The sequence below is a fragment of the Doryrhamphus excisus genome, linkage group LG8, assembly GCF_037039965.1.
Source record: "Doryrhamphus excisus strain RoL-2023G ecotype Guam linkage group LG8, RoL_Dexc_Guam_v1.1, whole genome shotgun sequence".
Classification (NCBI taxonomy): Eukaryota; Metazoa; Chordata; class Actinopteri; order Syngnathiformes; family Syngnathidae; genus Doryrhamphus; species Doryrhamphus excisus.
The window spans coordinates 8,614,505-8,636,946 of record NC_136364.1 but is presented as its reverse complement, the minus strand read 5'-3'; the positions used below and the strand labels follow the sequence as shown (position 1 = coordinate 8,636,946).

Below are 22,442 nucleotides of genomic sequence, written 5' to 3'. Positions count from 1 at the left end.
CACTATTTCATAACTAGCAAGGCATGCTGGGAAGCCGTCACCGCACACTTCCCCAACAGGAAGTTACCTAACATGTCTTGCGGGCTGTACATTAGTATACAATACTATTGTCATGTATATTAGTTTTTATTTTACTGTGTGGTGCAGTTACATTGCGTGATAACCTGTTTGTGTTGTGCAAGTATGGGTAAAAATGTCACTTCCGCAACCAAATTGATGTTATGTACTGTACCGTCAGTAGCCAGATTAGAGTCAAATGTAAACATTTTTATAGGCGTCGCAATTACTGCTTGATAGACAAACACTGATATTCACACTCATGAACAAATAAGGTAACATGCGTGTTTTGGGGATGTGGGAAGAAGGCAGAGTACCCAGAGAGCCCACACAAGCACAGCACAGGGAGTACATGCCGACCATGCCTGGTACACCACCACCACCACTACTACTACTACTACTACTACTACTACTATTACATCAATTGGTTCATTAGTACTCATATATGATGACCTGGTTGACTGACAAGACCGTTTTCACACAAACTTATTAAGGCTTTCATTTATTTTCCCGCAACCATTGTCCTGTTGCCTCCCAAAAGGACTAAAACCACCATAGAGATTCTCATTAGACGTCTATTATTAAAACACAGTTATACAGAACGAGTGCAAACAATCACAAATTGCATCTTATATACAGCAGGTATATATTATTTTGTTGGTTTTTTTCAAGGGAGTTTGATTTTGCGCAACATTTTGGTAGCTGGAGAAAACGAATCAGCAAAAAAAACAAACAAAAAGAAATTCTAGGCACTCCTCTTGTATCTGCCACTTGATTCCAGACAAACAAGCACATCTTTGATGTACATATTTTACAGTATTTTAGAAAAGCGCTTCAGATTTTAACATTGAACCATTGTACAGTGCTTTGAAATATCCAACATGTAACTCAGTAGCAATGTGGAGATCATCATTACTGATGTACAGTTTTAACATTTCAAGCGAGAATAAAAAAAAAAAAAAAAGAAAACGCTTGGACACAATGCTAATGTAATGGAGACGCTTTTACAGGCCACGTGAGGTGGATCAAAAAGGCATATTGGCCATACCGCCAGGGCCGTAGCCAATGGGGCTGTCCAGAGACATTCCCCGCTGTCTGAGGGATTGGGGTCCCATCATTCCCGTCTGTGCATGGGCAGGGCCCATCAAGGGACTCTGAGGGGACATCAAAGGACCCTGGGGGCCAAAGGGATCTCCCGGCATGGGCATGCCACGTTGCTTGGCCTGCATCATCATCACGCTCTGCCGCGCCATCAGGTTGTGCTGGTGCTGCTGAGATGACATCATTCCAGGATACGGATTGGAAGGATGCTGGAGAAGACTGTTGGCCATCATGGCTTGCTGTTGCTGGAGCTGCTGCTGGGGACCCATTGGGCCTGTCCTTCCCATCATATGCCCAGGTGGGCACATGGGCCCCATGCCCGCACCAGGCATTATTCCCCTGGCGTTCCCAGGAAGAACACCCATGCTTTGGCCAAGCCCAGCATGTGAGGGGTGAGGTGGCAGCTGCTGCTCAGCCATCATGTTCTGTAGATTGGCCAAGTGGGGGTTGGATGAGGAGATACCTCCATGTGGAGGACCAGAGGAAGACAAGTGTTTGAGGAGCTGCTGGGGAGTGGGCTGCTGTGGATTTGAGCCCTGGTTTGGATTCTGGTGTGGTTCACTCTTGGGGAAATACTGTAGAGTGCTGCTGGGCTTATCCGACGGAATGATGCGGGAGAGGTCAAACTCAGGGATACCTGAGTGAGTGGGCCGTATGACTTCACTTAGATCCGGACCGTCTCCCATGGGCAGCGGTGGGAAGGACTCGTGGCGTTGGTGAGGGTCTTTACTAAGCAGGTGCAGCTGCTGAGGTGGCAGAATATCCTCATTGGCCTGAGAGAAATTCTGTGACATTCTTCCCATAGGTGAACGCATACGCCCATGAGACGATGGCTGCATGCGGACAAATCCGGCCATCTGGTTTTGAGACATGGGCGAAACATTGCAAGGGCCCAGTTCATCATTTCCTCCTCCCATCATGGCCGAATTCATGAGCGGCAGGCCCATTTGGTTTGGGGAAGACAACACTCGCTCTGAGGAATCATGGGCCAACTGCTGTGGACCTTGGGTTGCAATTCCCAAGGGGCTTTGGGAATCACTGTGGGCACCAATAGAACTCTGGGAGACCAGGATCTGGGAGTTTGGAGGGTTCCCCATGCCTCCTGTTGGTATGACAAAACCAGCATTCACACATGTGTTGTAAGTCATTTTCACAGTGGTCAAAATATCAACAAGACCCTTTGAGTTCATACCGCTGATGCTGACGCCGGGCAGAAGAGGTCGGTCAGGCAGCATCTCATCATCAGAAGTTGCAATCGTTTTGATTGCATCGTGGTAAAGAGGGGTTGAACTGGGAATGGCGTACTTGGACATCTGAGACATGATCAACGATAGAGGGTTCTGTGATGACGGGGCATCGGGCGAAGACGTAAATGTCATACCGGGATTCAATGAGCCTGGTTGGCTGCTTGGGGTAGAGTTGGAACTTCTTGGGGGTAGTGATCGCACTACAAAGGACAGAAGATACATGTCATCACAATAAGAAGATGGTTCAATGAGTACAGTACATAGGATTTAAAAAAATATACCTGTCTCAGGATGGCCTCCTCCATTGCCCGTTACCCTGCCAACAGTAGGGCCGCCTGGACTTGAAGGATCTGTTTTAGGAGACATCCATGCCGGAGAAGCCATAGCCATGGCCGGGGACTTGAGTCGCCCAGGTGAGACAGAAGGCGAGTGCAAGTCGTGGTTCGAAGTCCCTAATATCTGGGGAGACTTCATTGAAGACGAGCAAGGTGTCCCTGCACCAGACGCAGGTGGAAGAGGAGGGTGAGGGCCAACAGAGGCAATAATGGAGGGTGACTTCTGCCCTGGAGCAGAAGGAGATCGAAGGTGAGCTGGTGGTTCTCGGTTTAGTGACGGAGAATTAAGCTGATGAGGATGCTGTGCCGTCGGAGAGCTCAGTGGGTGAACGTTGACGGATGGGTCGGTTGGATGCCGAGGACCAGGTCCCACTCCTCTGAGATCTCCAGTGATTGGCATATGACTGAGGCGTGACGTACCACCCATCTGATTACGACCCTCCTGCTCAGGCCCAAACATGTCGGGACCAGATTGTTGAGGATATGGCCCCTCACCTGGTCCACCGGAGAAAGGGCCATGAGGTGGAAAACGAAAGGGTCCGTCAGGTCCAGGGATCATTCCCACATTTCTTCTTTCGTTCTGTGAAGCTCGTATTCTTGCCATTTCTCCAGGACTGAAAAAGTCACTTAAAGCCCCCCCTCTTCCAGCACCCCTTCTGAGCTTTTGAGAGAGAGTCATGTGCTGCTGCTGAATATTCATCTGCGGGTTCATGTGCATTGAGAGGTTGCTCCCTAGAGGAGAGTCCATTAAGTCTCTTACCTGAGGCCCCCCTACAGGAGAGCCCATCATTTCCCGTGAACCGGGAAAGTCCATCGGATCCCCTTGATTCGAAGGTGGGTCTCGGGCCATACCCAAAGCGGAGAAGTCTGGGCCACCGGGATTTTCCACAATTCTTGAGCCCTGTTGCTGCTGTGCAAGCATCCGTTCAATTTCAAACCTAGGGAGCCCCTGTACGTGCTGTTTCTCCGCAATGCGAAACAATTCCTCACGAGTTACGAGTTCTGGTTCATCCTGCAAGTGCTGAGGAGGGTAGCAACCGGGAAACGAACCTCCGCCATCCATGTTGTTGAGCCAAATCCCTGGTCTGGTGGGCCTTTGGGGTCGTAGACCATCAACAGATAACAGTCCTCCTGGACTGCCAGGAAACACCCCACCACCTGGTGGACCCCTCTGTGCATGTTCTAAGAACTTTGGACGAGCGGGCCCTTCTTGATGCATGCCCGCCATTCGTACATTTCCAGGGATTCCTCCTCCCATCATATTTGCAGAACCCCATTGTTGATCTCCAGGCTTGCTATGATATGGGGGTGGGGGTCTCCTCATTATCACGGGACCTCCATGCATTCCCATCTCAGTCATCATTCTAAAGTGCTGAGGATTTTGCATTTCCTGTTGCCTCCTCTTCTCTTGGTAGTATTCTTCTTGGAGTTTACGCCACGCAATTTGTTCTGGGGTCAGCCCTTCCAGCCCAAGTAAAGGACCCATGTCAAGGCCAGGCGAAGACATCTGATGATGTGGATGCTGTGGCAGATTGTGGTGAGGGTCCATTTCGGGGCTGTCAGTGGCAGCACTGAGTGATTGTGTTTGAGACATGATGGACTGCAGTGGTTCTTCCAACTTCTTCATGGCCCCCATAGAAGCCAAGGCAGAGAGTGCCATGCTGCTACTACTACTACTGCAATCTCCAGTGTTTGTACCATTGTCACCGTCTTCAAGGACGGCGCCTCGGTCAGTACTACCGCTGTTCATTACAATGGTAGCGTTATTTGGGAGATGACTGTTGGTGTCACCAGGTCCTCCTCTGGCTCCAGTGCGTAGAAACAGCCTCTCTATGTCCCTCAGAGTCTGCAAAGAACGCTCCCTGTGTTCCAGCTGCTCCTTGGAAAGACTGCCGGCATTCCCGAGGCCACTCTTCTGGCCTGTGTCACTCTGTAAATGTGCAGACAAGATGGAGGGACTCCCCGATGGAGAGAGAGAAGCAACCGGAAGACCTTCCCCGTGTGTAGTTCCTGAGACTGGTCCAACAGGTGTGGCTGTGCCATCTCCCTCCGGCCTACTTGAGAGAACGCAGTTGCCACCAGAGAGGCCACCAAGTCTGGTCTGAGGGGAGTCATTATCAGAACGCCCTGCGGATGTCGGTGTTCCTGCTGCAAACAAGGGGGCGCCACCTCCCGCAGACACGGGCTGTGGAGTTGCACTTTTGGATTTCGGGGTGCCTGTGGGTGGAGATGAGCTGGAGTTCACCTTCTCCAAGATCCTCCCTGGTTGGTAACCCTTTGTCGGACAAAAAATGTAAAAAATGTAAGATTGGGAAATTAGTAGCACCACAGTCGGTACCCCCAGATCGACCCCCCCCCCAGACGTGCCCTGGTATCCCTTCAATAAATCAACGCTGTACCTCAAATAGAACCATTTTTGTCACACCACTGAGTAGATGTAACCATCCTTATTGTTTTACTACAACACACACCACTTTCATAGCTGACATGGCACCTGTAAAGCTGAACTTTACAGTGGAGTAGAAAGAGAAAGTGATGCAATGTAACCCCCCCAGTGGCAGCCCCTGATAGGGAAATGCCAAAATGGAATAAATAAAATAAAAAGACAAAATATTATTTTAATACATATTATATTGTAGATTATTTTTTGGGTGTCACTAATAAATATGACCATAAAAATGTGTTATTATACAAATAAATGGCTCCTTCTAAATTAAATATTAATTTAGATTAAAGCATATTAGATTGTGAAATATTTTTTAATTAACTATTAATTGTATTATTATTATTAAATTCTGAATTTACACTGAATTTATAAAAGCGTAAGAATCATAGCATACAAAAGCTATGTTTCTTGAATTTGTTGGCGATTGGCGATCGTTGCCGATGTCTGACCTGCTCCAGCTTGGCTCGTGGAACATTTTGCTGGTGAAAGTGCAGAATGGAATCCATCTTTCCTTTCATAACTGCTTCTGCAGCACTGTTAAAAGTAGATTTGGGATCATTAGTATAATTCATGAAATAGAATTACAATTAAAATGACTATTGTGTAAAATGGTACCTGTTGGCCAGGCTGGTTGTGAAAACATACAGCAGTTGCTGGGAGGATGGCGGAGGTGGCCCCGCCTTCAGCACAGGTCCAGGTCCAGGTCCACGAGCCATTATAGGTTCAGATGTGGTCCCGGCAGACGTATGATCAGGATTTACTTGCCTGGGACCTGACAGTCCTCGCTCACCTACCAAAAGAAAATATGTCAAATATCCTAATAAAGTACCCAAGTGTATTGTTGCAGTTACACCAGGTAACCACCAGATGGACCTAAACCACATGTCAAATCAAATGGAAGGGCTTCATCAAGCTCTTCTATTCCATTGCATGTGTGGAGTACCTGTACACTCCCATGATTATCCTTGCAAATACAAATAGTACAACTACTGACGCTGACATGTTTCGCGCGGCACGGACTCACGATGAGTTGTGGATCGTGGCTTGTCCTCATCCTCCTCCGTGTCAGGACCAGAGCACCACTCATCTCCACTGTATGGCTGCTTCTTCTCCAGGACGCAGCGCCGCTTACTGCGTGTCACACCCTCTTCAAGACACACATGACAAACATGGGAATAAGCTCGCAGACAGCAAATACAAGCCAAAAAAAAAAACAAACCTCAATTTGCTAGTTGGTAATTTTACAATGTTAAAAGTTGTGTATGCTTGCACACTTCAATTAGCAATCCAATCCAAGAGCTGCATCAAACATTATTCATGTACGCAAAGACATTTTGTCACAAAATAAGGTTTAATTTGGGTGTATGATAAGTGTCCATCGGTATGAATGTGAGTGTGAATGATTGTTTGTCTATATGTGCCCTGTGATTGGCTGGCAACCCGCCTCTCGCCTGAAGTCAGCTGGGATAGGCTCCAGCAGTTCCCTGCGATTTTAGTGAGGATAGGCGGCATAGAAAAAGAAATGGATGCAAGTCATAAATCATGCTGTTTCTTGATTAAATATAGCCTAGTAGTAAAAAAATCTGCACATTAAAGAAAATATATGTTCCACGTTTTATTTTTAAGCATTTTCAAGCATAAAAAGACTAAATGAAGTATAAGATGATACACTAAAGTAAGACACACAAGCACCAGACTTCTATTGCAGGGTTGTATCACGTCATAATAGGCACAATAATCCCTAACACCATGTCGAACAAAAGCCCAACTCTGCAACCCCCCACCATCCCTTCCTGTCTGCACCACCTGAACACATCTACAGCAGCACACATTAACATGAGTCTTATTTTTGTTTTAAATGTTTGGTTTTAGGGAGGCACGGCGGTCGAGTGGTTAGCGCGCAGACCTCACAGCTAGGAGACCAGGGTTCAATTCCACCCTCGGCCATCTCTGTGTGGAGTTTGCATGTTCTCCCCGTACATGCGTGGGTTTTCTCCGGGTACTTCGGTTTCCTCCCACATTCCAAAAACATGCTAGGTTAATTGGCGACTCCAAATTGTCCATAGGTATGAATGTGAGTGTGAATGGTTGTTTGTCTATATGTGCCCTGTGATTGGCTGGCGACCAGTCCAGGGTGTACCTCTCGCCCAAAGGCAGCTGGGATAGGCTCCAGCACCCCCCACGACCCTCGTGAGGAAAAGCGGTAGAAAATGAATGAATGTTTTGTTTTATATAGTTATCTGTTCTATATTGGTTAACAGGAGTGCAAAAGTGACTATAGGGGTGTTATTTGATGTCTAGAGGGCTCTAATGTTCAAAAACCTATTTGGGCGGTTGTAAACAGGTTGTCAATGGTCTAACTACGAAAATATTACATTTAGAAATGATGAGTCTTACTTTGCGGAAATTCACTTATCACGGTTGGGTCTGGAACCAATTAACCGTGATAATCGAGGGTTTACTGTGTATCTTTAAAGGTGACAAATCAAAATCAGCTGTAAATGGGCCTCAGTGGAAAAAGGTTGGACTTCCCTGCGATTCATCAACAAGCGCTGCATATGAGACATCTTTCACAGATCGACAGGGGAACTCCTCTGACCTCCCTGGTTTGACTACATTGGTGACCTTGTGAGCGAGGACAAAGCCTTGATGCCTTTTTTTTTTCATATGTGAGACACGTCAGCGCCGTTATCAGCGCCTTCAGGGCTGAGAGGGGGGATTCTGCCGCTCCTCTTAAAAGGTCGGGGCATTTTTGTCCTTACGCCCCAGCACTTCCTGCCGGAGGAGGTGAGCGCACGTAATTTTTGTAGAGATCAAAGTGATATAGAGGTGACAGGAAGTGAGCGCATGTGTGTGTAGCAAGCTTTAAAATGTCTCACCTGCCTTGGCGTCGGCCTCCAGGGGTTTCGGAGCAGCATGCCGCGAATCACCAGAGTCCACAGAGACGCTCCTCTCCCGCTTGCTTTTGGTTTTTACCATCCCTCCGGCGCTGCTCGCCGATTGGCTGGGGGCCTTCGGTACAGAGTTGCTTTTGTGGACCCCATGGCTCCCGCCGGTGCCGAGTCGGCTCTTGGGCCCCAAGTGAGCGGCGGGCGCCTGCTGCTGCGGTGGAGCCTGCAGGTTGACGGCGGCTATTTGAGATCGTCCGTCACCGCTGAGCTGCTTGCCATGATTGGCCAGTTTATTGTCAGTAAGCATTTGATTGGCTGCCGAGAGAAACTCACGACCGCTGGAGGAGAAACTTTGGGCCCTTGATTGGAGCTCACATTACCATCAGGCAACACTGAGGGAGACAAATAATTATAGATTGTGAATTTTTCACAATGAATTATATGATGCAATATCAAACTGTCACTTAATGGTCTTCATGCCACAATTGAGGTTTCATTTTTTTAAGCACATTTCATTACCTTGCAAGTGTAAAAAGAAGTCAACTTCTGTTAATATTGAAGCATAAAGTCTCTAAAAAAGCTTGTGTTTTTATTGACAAAGCCACAATGTTGCTTCATGTCACTTTAACGTACTTAACTGTCTTGCAAGTGTAAGAAGCTAGCCACCCTTCATCTTGAAGCATCACGCCTCTAAAACGCTGTGTTTTTACCAAAGTAACTCACGCCTGTCACTTTTTAAGTGTCTTCGCTGTCTTTCAAGTGGAAATGAAAATTAATTACTCTTAATATTTTGACGCAAAGTCTATAAAAATGCTGTTTTTCTGTGGCCAAGTCGTAATGTTGCTTCATGTCAGAAATGCAGTGTAAAAAGAAGTTAGCCCTTGTTAACACACTAAAGCCTTAAATGGCAAAGGTGCAGCGATGCTTTATGAAACAAAGGCAGGTCATACACGCTCCTTTTTAACTGCCACACAAGTGTAAAAAGAAGCTCAGCAGTCATAATATTACCCTCCACCGGCAATTGCCCGATAGTTGTTTAAATTGGGAATGGTACAACCTCAGAGCCATTTGAATTTAGGGGTTTCATTGTATAGCTAAAGAATGACATGTGATACCAACCTGTGGCTGACTGGAAACACTCTGAGGCTCCGTGTTAGGCCTGACGCCGCCATGCTGCTGCTCCTCCCTCGTCAGGCGTCAGTGGACATACGTGGACCTGGACGTAAAGGAGACAAGGAGATCAGGAGCCATCTTGGAGACAAACCCTGCCATCCTCCTCAGCCTTGGTGCCAACAGCGGCAAAGAGTTCTGAGAGGGCGGACCAGACAGAGTGCTGATAAGAGAGCAAAGGCCTCGCACGGTGAACACATTGTGTCTTTAACGGCCAGCCGGCAGATTGTTTGGACTTGGGGATTGTGGGCGGGGACTGACGCTCTGAAGTAGCCCGGCAGCATTCTGGGTCCCTCCCCTTTGTCCACACGTTGCCAAATGCAGGCAAGACATTCCACAACGCTTGGAGCAATATCTGACTCACCTTGCCCACATGCCTTACTCTTTCAAATGTTAGCTGCTAGCCGAGAACCGTAGCACGTTTATTCTTTCACACAGAACCAAGCGACACGGCAACGTGGCATTCCTGCAACAACTGCTTGTCGGAAATTTCCCCATCCTGTCCTAGCATTGCCGAGTCCACGCCCACACAAGACACATCCCACCTCCATTACGACTCTGATAAGACCAAAACATTCCTTATTTATAAATGAAATATTTTCTTAGCGCATCGAAAACCTGTTTATGATCCTTCTAAATATATTTCTTAACATTATTACCGCTCTAGAGATGAAACAACACCCCTGTTGTCACCTTTCCACTCACATTACCCAATATAGTAGACATAATTTAAGACATAAATAAAACAAAATGAAGTCGGTGGTTCAGAGTTGTGTTTTAGCGCCAACAGTCGCCCATGTCTTTATCGCGGTTAATTGGTTTCCGCCAAGTAAGATTGATGATTAAGAACTTTTATATTTTGGTAGTTGGGACATAGAAAACCTGTTCACAATCTTCAAAATACAATTTTTAACATTATTAAAGCCCTAAAGACATGAAATAGCACCCCTATAGTCACCTTTAGATTTCTATTATCCAATATAGGAGATAAAATAAGATATGTCAGACATAAATTCATTAGACTCACACATCAGTAGTGCATTGTTGTTTTTTTTTTCTGTCCAGCGTTCTGGACGGTGCTTTCCTGGTTTTAAATGGCTTTACACTCTTATAATCCAATATAGTAGACAGAATAAGAGTAAATAAGCCGTGTAAGACTTAAATAAAATGCCTGCTGAGGAATTACTGTACTAATATAACGACTTTTCACATATCTCTGTAATTATCATGTTTAGGCAGCTATAATTGCAGTATTTATTGTCATTTTGGCTCGGACACATCCCCATGTAGCGCCACCTGCCTGTAAACAAGCCCTGTAAAGACTTCCTGTTTCCACTTTGGCCAACAACATTCGCCTAGGCTTAGTCACCTTTGTCAAAGGGTGACTAACACAATGCCATAATTAGTCATTAACCAACTTAAGAACAAGGAGACGCCTTGTTTGCTGGGCCAGCGCTCCGTCACTCATTAACTTAGTGGGGGCCGGTCGAACGTCGCCCCTGTTTGACGAATGTGACTCAGCGGCTTTGTGGATCGCGCGGCGGGGGCACTGTAATCACACGCCGAGCGGCTGACCTTCGAGTAGAAGTAGAGATAGGGATATCGCCGAGCGACCTGGAAGATAGCAGCCAGACGCCCACTTCAAGGAGAGCGAGTGGAAGCTGACACCATCGCGAGATGTGAACGCTCGTGTTGATCCACTGGTGGAGGAAAACGCACACGTCATCAGATTCTCACATAGTTTTGCAACTATTTGGGGATTAAATTAGAGACACTGAACGTAATTGTCGCACTTCAAAAACTATTTTAAGATCACGCTGACATCTAATTGGGCTGCGCTAATTGTTGCTAGGCAGGAAATACAATTAAAATCTTAAAGTCTTTTATCCTTTATTGTTGCAGTAGCATTTGTAGATAACTCGTGTTTTACACTTATATGACAGCTAAAAATGTTAAACTGTTTCTTTAAAACAAACGTTGAAACAGACTGTACCCTGCCTCTCAATGAAAGTCAGCTGGGATAGGCTCCAGCATACCCCCGCCACCCTTGTGAGGACAAGCGGCATTGAAAAAAGATGCCTGCATTAAAACAGATTGTTTTAGAGTGGAAACCAATCATTATTTTCTGCCTCGATTAATCTGAAGCTTGTTTTGATTAATCAGGTAATCAGTTCGGGCCCAGACGGACCAATTCGATGGATATTCAATTAATGTTACTGTTGCAGCTTCAGAGAATATTTATGTTTTGAAATAAAAAACGATTAATTGCATACCAAAATAGTTGTTGATTGAATGAATGACCTGTTAATCAGCAATTAACTGTTAAAGCTCAAAAAAACCCCCAAATACTTACACTTGAGGTTTTTAATGAGGACATTTTAAGAAATAAAAAAAACCTATTAATTGGGTTATTGATTAATCACTAGGTAACTGTTACAGTTTTAATGTAAATAAAAATATTCACATTTCACAGGTAACAATTAGAGGATAGTTACAGTTTTATATCAAAAAAGGAATGAATATTAGAATAGTTGTTGATGAATCGGATAATCAATCATCAATTACTTGCTGCAGCTCCAAAGCAAATTAAAAAATATGTACATGTGCCACAGCTACTTCAATGATTAATAGAATAGTAAAATAGTTTAGATACTTAGTTTAGATACTAAGATGAATTTTCTAACTGATTAATCATCAATTAATTGTTGCACTGCATATTATTGATATTTTCATTTCATCATTCCTGACTTTGCCTCAGAACTTCCAGCATGAGCAAAAATAAGCAAGCTTAAGATTTTGAAGGTTACCATAATCCAATAATTGGTTGTCCTGTAAGCACAATGCACATGCAGATAAAACAAAGCCAATGTCGACTCACTTGAACTTCATTATTGTTCATATTAAAAGTAAACAATGTGTCTCGGACCTGTTTAATATTACATTTCAAATGAATGACAGACGTATTTGCAGTGTCAGTTAGGGTGCTAAAGTACATGCTGACACACTCTGGAAATGTACACACACCAGTTGAGCTTGTTATGCAAAAAAAAAAAAAAAAATAGCAGGCTGCAATGACTCATCAGATGTGTGCACACTGACTGATTAGACGCCGTTGCTCGGCTCGCAGCCCGCCAATCACGGACTAAACACACCAAACCATGTCGGCGTCTCTCGACTGGCGATCCAATCTGTCAGCCGGCAGCTGCCAGATCATTCACATCGAGGTGACTGGCAAATGAAAGCTGCTAATTCCACGCAGCCCGAGCATCTGCTGCTTGCGTCACAGGTTGCCTCTCCAAGTCTCGGCAGCGGCGGCTCAAGTCCGGACTTAATGTGCTCATTAGTGTTCCTGAACATGATGCTGATTTATGCCCTTCCTCTGTGGTCAAACCAACTGTTGGCAACTTGATCAATACAAGACTCAACTATTTCCCCTGCATTTTTCAACACCTTGCATGTTCACCGTAATAGTAAAAGACAGGCGGTAGAGTTGCAGGCCTCCACCAAGGCCTACAATGCTAATTTGAAATCATTTCATATAAACATGCAAGTATCCGTGTCGGTATACTTTTTCCCTTCACCCAGTCACCAGTTTCCATCATGTTTGCGTAATTCAAATTGCCTTGAAACTCAATTCATCAAAAAGCCACAATCAGCAAGCATTCAAGCGCCAACCTCCACAAATGTGACAACCTTCTTCTTCTTCTACTATTCTTGGACAGTACACTTAGGTTTAAGGGCTGGCAAAGTTGGCCTAGAAGAAGTACATCAATAACAATGCTTTTTACAAATAGCAAGAATTAATCGATGATTAATCCGTTAACCAAGCCACTAACTGAAATAAAAAACGATTAATTGCATACCAAAATAGTTGATTAAATGAATGACCTGTTAATCAGCAATTAACTGTTAAAGCTCAAAAGAAAATAAATATTCACACTTGAGGTTTTTAATGAGAGGAAATTTTAAGAAATTAACAAAAACTATTAATTGGGTTATTGATTAATCACTAAGTAACTGTTACAGTTTTAATGTAAATAAAAAATATTCACATTTCACAGGTAACAATCAGAGCATAGTTACAGTTTTAGATAAAAAAAGGAATGATTAAATACTGAAATAGTTGATGAATCGAATAATCAATCATCAATTACTTGCTGCAGTAAGTTTGTTTGTTTGTTTATATTGATTTGGTCTGTCTAATCTTTATTAAGTAATAATTAATAGTTGGAGTTCAGAGCGTAAGTAATTGGTGGTTTGGTCCGCAACATTTGAGAGGCTGAAATCAGAGGATATTTACATCAAAGGGATTAATCAAATGCCCAAATAGTTTGGGTTTAATTTGATAGTCTATTAATCACTGATTCATCGATTGGTGCAGCTGTAAAAGTAACGAGAAGGAACCCTCTCAATGCTAACGTGAGTCTGTATTATGTCTTATTTCCTCCTATTATGTCTTCTAAATTGGGTAACAAGGGTGTAAAAGGTGATCGCCGGCAAAAGAGACTTTTATTGCAGGTTTGAATGAATGAACATGAGCTACTGTTGCAGATGTAGCCCATGCCAGGCTAACACTCAACCACTGATGTCACTTCCTGTCCACACCATCGGAACACATTTACAGAAACACATATGAGTTTTATTTATGCCTTATTATGTCTGCTATATTGGGTCATAGGGGTATAAAAGTGACTATAGGGGTGTTACTTCATGTCTCAAGGGCTCTAATAATGTTAAACACTATTTAGAAGGTTGTAAACATTGTTTTGCCCTCCAACTACAAAAATATGCAATTTCTAAATAAGGAATCTGACTTTGGAAACTGACTCATCACAGTCAGCTCTGGTACTGATTAACCGTGATAAACAAGTGTATGAATGAATGATGCGATTTAGAAGACGACACAACAAAACATCTATGAGAAAACTGGTAACAGGGTGTTCACATCCTCTCCTAGTTGGCTGCGTGTGGACTATTTTTGGAGCAAAGTGATATAATGAGAGTCCGAGTGGCCGACAGCAAGAAGTAACAACATGGACGGGGCACAGTAATGCCACTGTGAGTGAACACTATAAGACACACAATCAGTGACGCACAACCGCATCATTTACACAGTTTTTATAAATATGCAATTAGTTTCCTAACAAACTTCGGCGCCAGGAGGGAAAATAAGTGAAATGTGCTTGGCCCGCTTTACTGTTTGTCTTTGGACCATGAGGCCTTCATGGGACAAACCCAGGACTGTTTGACTGTGTGATGAAGTATAAAGGAAGCCCTCTTGAACAACATGCTCATCTATGAACGAGCGTATCGCAACACGCAGCAGCAACAGAACCAATGTTGCAACAGAGCTAGGGAGCAAACCGTTCAGCCAGTAAGTTGATTGTAAACAACATGTGCGACATTCACACCAACAATGGCGGCGCATACGGATGTTTCAAAGCACGTACAAAGGCTTTTTCCACTATTCTGACCTATAAATGTTTCCATAATGTAGTATTCTCGTGTTACATGATGCCATAATGTCAGATAATGAGGTTTGTGCATTTGGAAGTTTGGATGGCTCTGCACGCTCAGTTCGAGTTCTCCTGATGTCAATGCGATCGACTTCCTTATATGGGCTGCAGATTGCCAGCACTCAGTAAAGGCGGACCTAGAGCCTTTGGGAGTGTGACCAATCACAGTAAAGTGGGCGTACCTAGAGGAGGGCTGGGGGTGGAATAAATGAAACTGGGTCAGAAGCAGAAAGTCCATGGAAACACAACAGGAAGCGATGCAGAATCTGGAAGATCTCTGAAGCTTTCTGTGTGGGTTATTGTGTGCAGCTGCTCTATAGGAGTCCACAACTCAATACAAATGAGCATAATAGGTCCCCTTGAATCACAATGTGATAAGCTATCTCCCAAATTAATTTTCCAAGAATTACAACTTTATCTAAGTTTGGTTTCTCATAATATTAAACATTTTTTAGACTTTTAAAAAATACAATCTTTTCGTTATTATTTTAACTCTATGCTCCTAAAATTAAAGTTTATTCTCATTTTCCATGTCTTACTTTTTAAAAATTCTTCTTGTGAATGTCCTTGTTGTATTGTTATGTACATATGATGACTTCACTCCCATTATATTTTGACTTACACTTAGACATTTTCTGATTTATTTTGTTTTGTGTTTTGATCATAATATTCTCACTTAAAACCCACCATCTTTTATCAACTTTGCTACTTAAAAAATGACATTTTGCCTCACAATATTATGACATTATTCTGGCAGAATGATTTTTTTTCTTAATATTTTGAATATATACTTGTAAAAGTATTGCTGTTTTTTTTTAATTTTTGCTGTTTTCTAGTTTTCCTGTTGTATTATATTTTCTAAATTTGGACACCCCTGATTCAGGTGGTTCTTCCACACCAAAGTCATCAAAGCATTGAGAACGTTGGAGTTGTCCCGTCTGGTTAAGACGGACAATAAAGATTCAAGACCAACTTCTGGTTAATGAATTGATAAAGAGGTGTGTCCAAATACTTTTGTCCACAGTCATTACTGATAGTCACATGCTCGTTCTTGTCTCCCGTTTATTTTCCTGCTGGAGTGTATCGGAGGAGACGTGTGCATCAAAAGGTTACTCCAGGTCATCATCCACTCGCACAAACACCCACAAAGGTTGCGCGTTATCAGTCCCATCGCTGATAAAACAGCAAATTACTCGGCCCTGCAGATTGCGCCTCCAGTCTGCATGGCTTACCCTCCTGAGCGGCTGCGCTTGCCGGGTGTAAAGTGCAGTGTGTGCGCGCTGGCCAAGCGAGTAGACAAACAACTCTCCCCACATGAGCGGCCTTCGTGGCCGGTTGCCGTGGCAACACAACAAGCGAAGGCCAACCAGCGGGTGACGCGCGGAGAGGAGGCCCCGTGATAGGCCGACCGGCATCTGATGTCGCAGGACTCGCTGCAGAGCGAGACGCGCTGACCTGAGACGTCCCCCTTCCTCCTTTTTACGAGAGCATAAACAGCCAACGCCGGGCGGCGAGTCAAAGCATTAAATGCTGCCCTGGCGTACCTGGCAGCAGGTTGCAACTTGCATTAATGTTGCACAACAACGCGGAAAATAACACAAGCCACTTAAGTCTTTAGAAAGGACACGCACCGTGTGGACACAAATATTGGGACAGCGAAACCTCCAGGAACATAGAAGACAATGAATGTGATGCCGACTGATTTTAATCCAAGTGTGAGCTGGGTCTTCAACACCGAACTCACCCGAACACAACTTTATCCAAGTGTGAGCAATTCTACTTTACTAGTGCTTCACATTTTCATTCTTCTTGCCCTTTTCCACTTTCTTGACGAAAACCTGTCCTAAAAATACCTAAATCTAAAGTCAACCAACCCTGAGGTCCATGCAATTTTGAAAAAAAAAACTAACCTGTAAAGTCACAAACAACCACAACCCCCACTACAAAGCAGCAAGACTCCAGCAGCCCACCACAAATACACTGGAAACAGCTTCTGGTGTCAAAATAAACTTCCGCTTTTTAACAAATTCAAAGTTTGAAAGACCCCCGTTATGTAACCAGCAATAGCTGCAACTGAAGACTATTAATGATGAACAATTCATCTTTGAAGTGATCGTAGATATGACGGGTAGTTAATGACACAATCACATGTCCTTTTCTTTGGCTAGCACAAGTAGCCAATGCAACGTCTATTTTGTTTTGTTGTATTACCGAGTTGTGACCTTAATGTAAAATGAGCAAAGGAGCGATAACGCTGGTGGATACGCGACGCCGCACTGACGCCTCTAATGTGAATTGAGCTTTTTACATCTAATAAACATCTAATAAAAAACAGGTGGGTAATTATGAGCCCTGGATACGTTGACATACAGTATAAGTGTATGCGCTTTGGCACCATCTGTGCTACACCGGCTGGATGACAAGAGGCTTCACTTTGCATGTGTCTGCTTGCATTGGCTCTATATGAAATGAACAGAGCGGAGAGTGACTACCTTCTCAGCTTTTAGGCAAAAATAATAAAATCCTGAAAAATAATCTTTCTTGATAAACATATTTGTTCTCTAAATTTGGACAGCATGCATTTGAGTATGTTTGTAATGAATTCATTCATTAATTCATTTTCTACCGCTTTTTCCTAACGAGGGTCGCGGGGGTGCTGGAGCCTATCCCAGCTGTCTTTGGCTGAGAGGCGGGGTACACGCTGGGCTGGTCGCCAGCCAATCACAGGGCACATATAGACAAACAACCATTCACACTCACATTCATACCTATGGACAATTTGGAGTCGCCAATTAACCTAGCATGTTTTTGGAATGTGGGAGGAAACCGGAGTACCCGGAGAAAACCCACGCATGCACGGGTAGAACATGCAAACTCCACACAGAGATGGCCGAAGGTGGAATTGAACCCTGGTCTCCTAGCTGTGAGGTCTGCGCATTAACCACTCGTCCGCTGTGCCGCCCTTTGTAATGAATTATGTAATTGTTATACACTCAACTTCTGCTTGGCACCTAGTACAGGGGTCAGCAACCTTTACTATGAAAAGAGCCATTTTACCCCTTTGCAACTAAAGAAAAATAGGCCTTAAGTCGCAAAACATATTAAAAACAAGGTCTTATAAAGTCTAAGAAGGGAATAGAAGAACTAGAAGTGCAGTGAGTGTTCATGTGTAATGGATGCCAACTAGTAGGGTTATCATGGTATCATCTTGGTTAAAGCTCACTACCTGACGCCTGAAGAAATGTGCAGCAGTCAATTGACAGCCTGTTTCTTTCAGCTGGCGACCAACAGCTGTGATGAGTTCACATGCTGAGCCAATTATAAGTCTCCCACGGTTTTGGCCGGCAAATTTGGAGGGAATTTTGGGGTATCAATGTAGTTCAGATAAGAAAAGATGAGTTGATGGAGTACTCTTGCTAGTATTGGATATAAACTTACATAAATTAATGTGTAAATTACTGTAGACTTAGATTATTTGTTTACACTGGTGCAAACAAGTTCCCGTGCCACTGTTTTTTTTTTAATTATCTCTCATTTAGTTTTTAGAAATGTCAAATAGCTCTTGGAAAGTACGACTTTTTTTCCTGCATGTTTACCTGTGTCAGAGAGAACTGTTTGCTCATCCTCGTGCTCATCCATTCATGGTCTCACACAATATTGAATTTTATTTCATTACAAAGACGTGCATTTTCTCTACTAGGGTGTTAAAAAAATATTCAAGCATTGCAAAAGGGAGCCACAACAAAGAGGCTGAAGAGCCACGAGCAGCTCTGGAGTCGGGGGTTGCTGACCCCTGACCTAGTACAATATTACTACATGAAAGTGATAAGAGTAATCAAATGTGTAATAATACCATGAAACCATTGTACGCTTATAGTATTTACAGTAGTTTTACACTTGCAGCTAGCCCTCCGAGGGCAACATTAAGTGCAAAACGAGTTTGGCGTCCCTGCTCTATAATAAATAAACATTTTATGATAGTGACAGTTTGACGCTGGAGGAGAGTATTGCTATTATTTCCAGTGGGGGAAAGTAATTAGCAGATATGATGATGGCAGCCTGGAGACACGCAGTCATATGGACACCATCAGCTGACACTTTGCAAGAAAACGCTTCCCGTCACTCGCAGCAGAGCTGCAAGCAAATCACGGTCCCGCCAAGAAGCAGCGTTGAAAGTCGCTAGTTTATAGTTAAGCCTCCGTTCCAAACAGGGAAGTAATGGCTGACACAGAGGTCAAAGGTGGCATCCTTTGTAACGCATGCTTGGAAGGCCGCCAACTGGAGCAACTCTCATCAGAGTGCGGAGAGAGCGGCTGACAGGAAGAAAACAGCTGCACAGACACATGCATGCAACTTCTGTTGGGGGTTTGCGTTTAATTGTCAGGTTTTCACGACCACCGCCGTTAATTTGATGAGATACCAGCCGCCCGTTTGCCTTCACAGCTGCACAATTTATCCGTTTCCAGCTCGGCGAACCGCATCGTGCGTATAACCGTCACGTGCCGGCCAGGAACAGATGGTCACACAGCGAGACTGACAAGACTCACGACAACAACAACAACAACACAACATATTCCCAATCTCATCTGCACACAAGACACATCTCCCACGCTCGTTAATGAATTAAACATCGCTGCAGATGTCACCTGGGGCCCGTTAGGCCGCCGTGCTGGTTGCTCCTTCAACTGGCAACGAGCAATCACATGACTACAACAAACACAGCTTGTTTGCTTTGCATGTGCACACAGCTCAGAGTCCCACTCCCGCTGCTAAGAGTATTTCTACACGATACTTGTACGGCTCAAGTCGACTGACAATATCAGGAAGATGAGGTCGTGTTGGTTTGGGAAAAGCAGCTAACGATGTGGTTACCTGGTACACACCTGTGCATGCCCACAGGTTACACAGCCTGGAGACACCACATGACACTGAATTTGTCACAACAAGGCTGTTCATTTGGGCTGCCACTAACCGCTATTATTTGACTACCTTTCCAAAAGACCACTCATTTAAACTGGCTTTGGAGGCGGGGAACCCCCCCCCGGTCACCATTTCATGACAAGCTGTGGCCCGTGAGGAAGAGCAGACAACTGAGGTTACCCAGCATACCTTGCAGGTATAGTTTTGCATGTGCTGTAGATTATTATTATTTAGTCCAATTATTCCAATACACGTACGCTATCTATCAGGACTTCCCCATAAAATGAGATGTCAAAACGATTTTCAAGCAGTAGGTGGCGCCATATAAATTCTGTTTACTCTACAGAGTGACAAGGCTGAGAGGGAGTGGTTATTCCCCAAACCGATGGTTGCTGGTTCGATCCTTGATCCCACTGTAATCCTTCAATGTCAATCTGCATTTTCACTTTTCAACCTTTCAAATCCCTCTGATTTGAAATTAGGCCGATATCAAAGCACAATATCAAAACAAGCATGTCGTTCATATCAATATATAGACTGGATTTGATGTTGAGGTCTCATGTTTCAATATGGTGCCACCCTAGTGGCAGCTCGTTACGCACTAATTCACTGCGCTATTGTTTACACACAGGGGGGCAACACACAGCTTTGAGAAACAAACCTATTCCCTACGCCAAGCGAGCGCAGATCCCAGCCGAACTACGGAGGAGGAGAGGCTGCACAGTGGGAGTGAACAGCGGAAAAGACTGTATAAAGGTTACTGTATGAAGACGGTAGAAACCATGTTTACCATCCATCAATGGTCAACCTGAATATAAACTGAAAGTTTCGCTCCATACCACCCAGTCCTATGACAAATGAATGGCAGAATGTAAAGGTGCCCTCATGGTGAAAAAAAAACATTTTACCATGTTTATGGTATTTTTAGAATATGCTACATATCGATAAAACAAAAAGCTACTTTGACATTGGTGAATAGGATGGGGTATCAAGTGTTGGGTGTGCATTGTATGTTTTCTGTTGATGGTTCAGATGAAATGTCATTTAATTTAAGACAGCATGTCACAAGTACCCCCCTCCCCCCACAAAAAACGCACAATTGTAGAGAGAAGATGCAGGAAGTTATTTTTCCTGCCACTCATGTGATCTCACTTGCTTTTTTGCTACACAACAATATCAAGAGTAAACACTTGAAGTCATTTTCCCACCTCCCCCTGAGCTGTTGGCCAAATATTGAATTTTTGATAACAAACGCACAACAATATGTAGTAAAAACATCGTGATTAAGCACATTTCCCCTCCACCAGCACCAGTGCAAAGCAAGGCGGTGTGCTGGAGCTCCGCAAGACAATTCGGCTCAAGTTGCAAACTCTGTTAGGTGCTAAATATAGCTGACTGGGATATGGGAGATACAACAGGCAGGCTGTGCACTTAAAGCTGCAGCAGCGTTATGGCAACCATATGCAACAGGCTGCTGGTGCTTTGTTGTGTGCAGAGAGCAAACACAGCATACCGGTTCTCTCCAGACGAGATTAACTTATATACACTGTCATTAAGTGGAAACCTACCAAAATGTCCGATACAAGTAGTTGAAAGTAATAAAATGCTTGTTGGCGCCGGTAAAAGTGTCAAGACGGCATGTCAGCAGCGTGTCTGCGTCCCCATTCAGGCGGGGTCTTCGTGGAAGTGACAGCCGCCTGTCACCGCACACAGCGCGGCTTCGCTCCACGGTCGCTTCCGCCGTCTTGTCACGAGCTAGCTGACAAGCTAATACGAACCAGCTGTGGGCAGAGTAGTGGGGGCGTTATGAGACTCACTCGTCGGCCGGCTAGAGGGGCGTGAAGCCAGCCGAGTGCCTCTCCCGTTGTCGAGAGGGAGCTTTTAAGGACGCTCACCGCCGGGGGGGAAGCCCACTCCTACGAGCTGAGCTCCCCGCGGATGCGTCAGCGAGCCCCCGCTAACCTAGCATGCTAACTTAGCATGCTAATTGACTGCTGCGCTAGGCTGCTCGTTGCGCGGACGCCCGTTTGCTCACAGGAGTCGAAACTTTTTGCCACTGACGTCGCGAACATTTAATTGAAATTAAATTAACAAAGTTCAAGAGACCTTGTTGTGTGTGCGGGAGAGTTAAGAGTCAAAACACGCTGCGTACTCTACCTCATTCTGCCTGCGCTACTGTGACACGCGAGGAAGGAGGCCGACGTCTGGAGCGACGGCCCCGGCCGACATTCCCCGCAGGGTGGCCGCCACCGACACCGCTCGCTCGGCCGGCTTGTGGTCGCACTGCTTGGCGCGGTAGGTCCCGGTTGCTGGAGGGAGGTCCGGGGGGCAGGCGAGAGTCGGGCTGTCCGTCCGATGGAGCCTCAGAGCGGTCAAAGAGTGCCGCGGCGCGTCTAGTTGGAAGTTTGGGTCGAAATCAGGAGACGCGTCACCTTGCAGCAGTTCATGACTCCCATTCGGCGAGAGTGTGAAGGAGGGCAGGACGAGTCGCCATCGAGCCGCTGACAATCACGAGAGTGTCCTCACCGGCATCCGTAAGTCACTGACTCATGTCACTGTGGACTTCCCACGGTGACACCCACCGGACACTTCATTAGGTACACATTCCACATCACATCCATTACAAGCCTTTATTCTAAGGTTTGAATTTAATAGGTTTCTTAGTGTTTGTGTAGTCTGCACTACACTTCATACTGTGTCTAATATCATGACCTTACCATGCAGCTCCTGTGCACGTGGCAGGCAAAATGTTAGAAACA

At 44.8% G+C, this 22,442-nt stretch overlaps 1 protein-coding gene across 1 annotated transcript; it reads right to left on the bottom strand.

Moving 5' to 3' along the window:
- Window positions 1-543: 543 nt before the first annotated feature.
- On the bottom strand, window positions 544-22,236 carry bcl9l (bcl9 like). Its single transcript, XM_058079322.2, has 9 exons — window positions 21,841-22,236; window positions 9,197-9,293; window positions 8,066-8,469; window positions 6,211-6,333; window positions 5,802-5,976; window positions 5,636-5,720; window positions 2,687-5,015; window positions 2,351-2,605; window positions 544-2,260 (listed from the first exon to the last, which is right to left on the bottom strand). Exons 3-9 carry the CDS (start codon window positions 8,382-8,384, stop codon window positions 1,083-1,085), a joined length of 4,464 nt encoding a protein of 1,487 aa, XP_057935305.2. The 5' UTR covers window positions 8,385-8,469; window positions 9,197-9,293; window positions 21,841-22,236; the 3' UTR covers window positions 544-1,082.
- Between the last annotated feature and the right edge of the window lie 206 nt (window positions 22,237-22,442).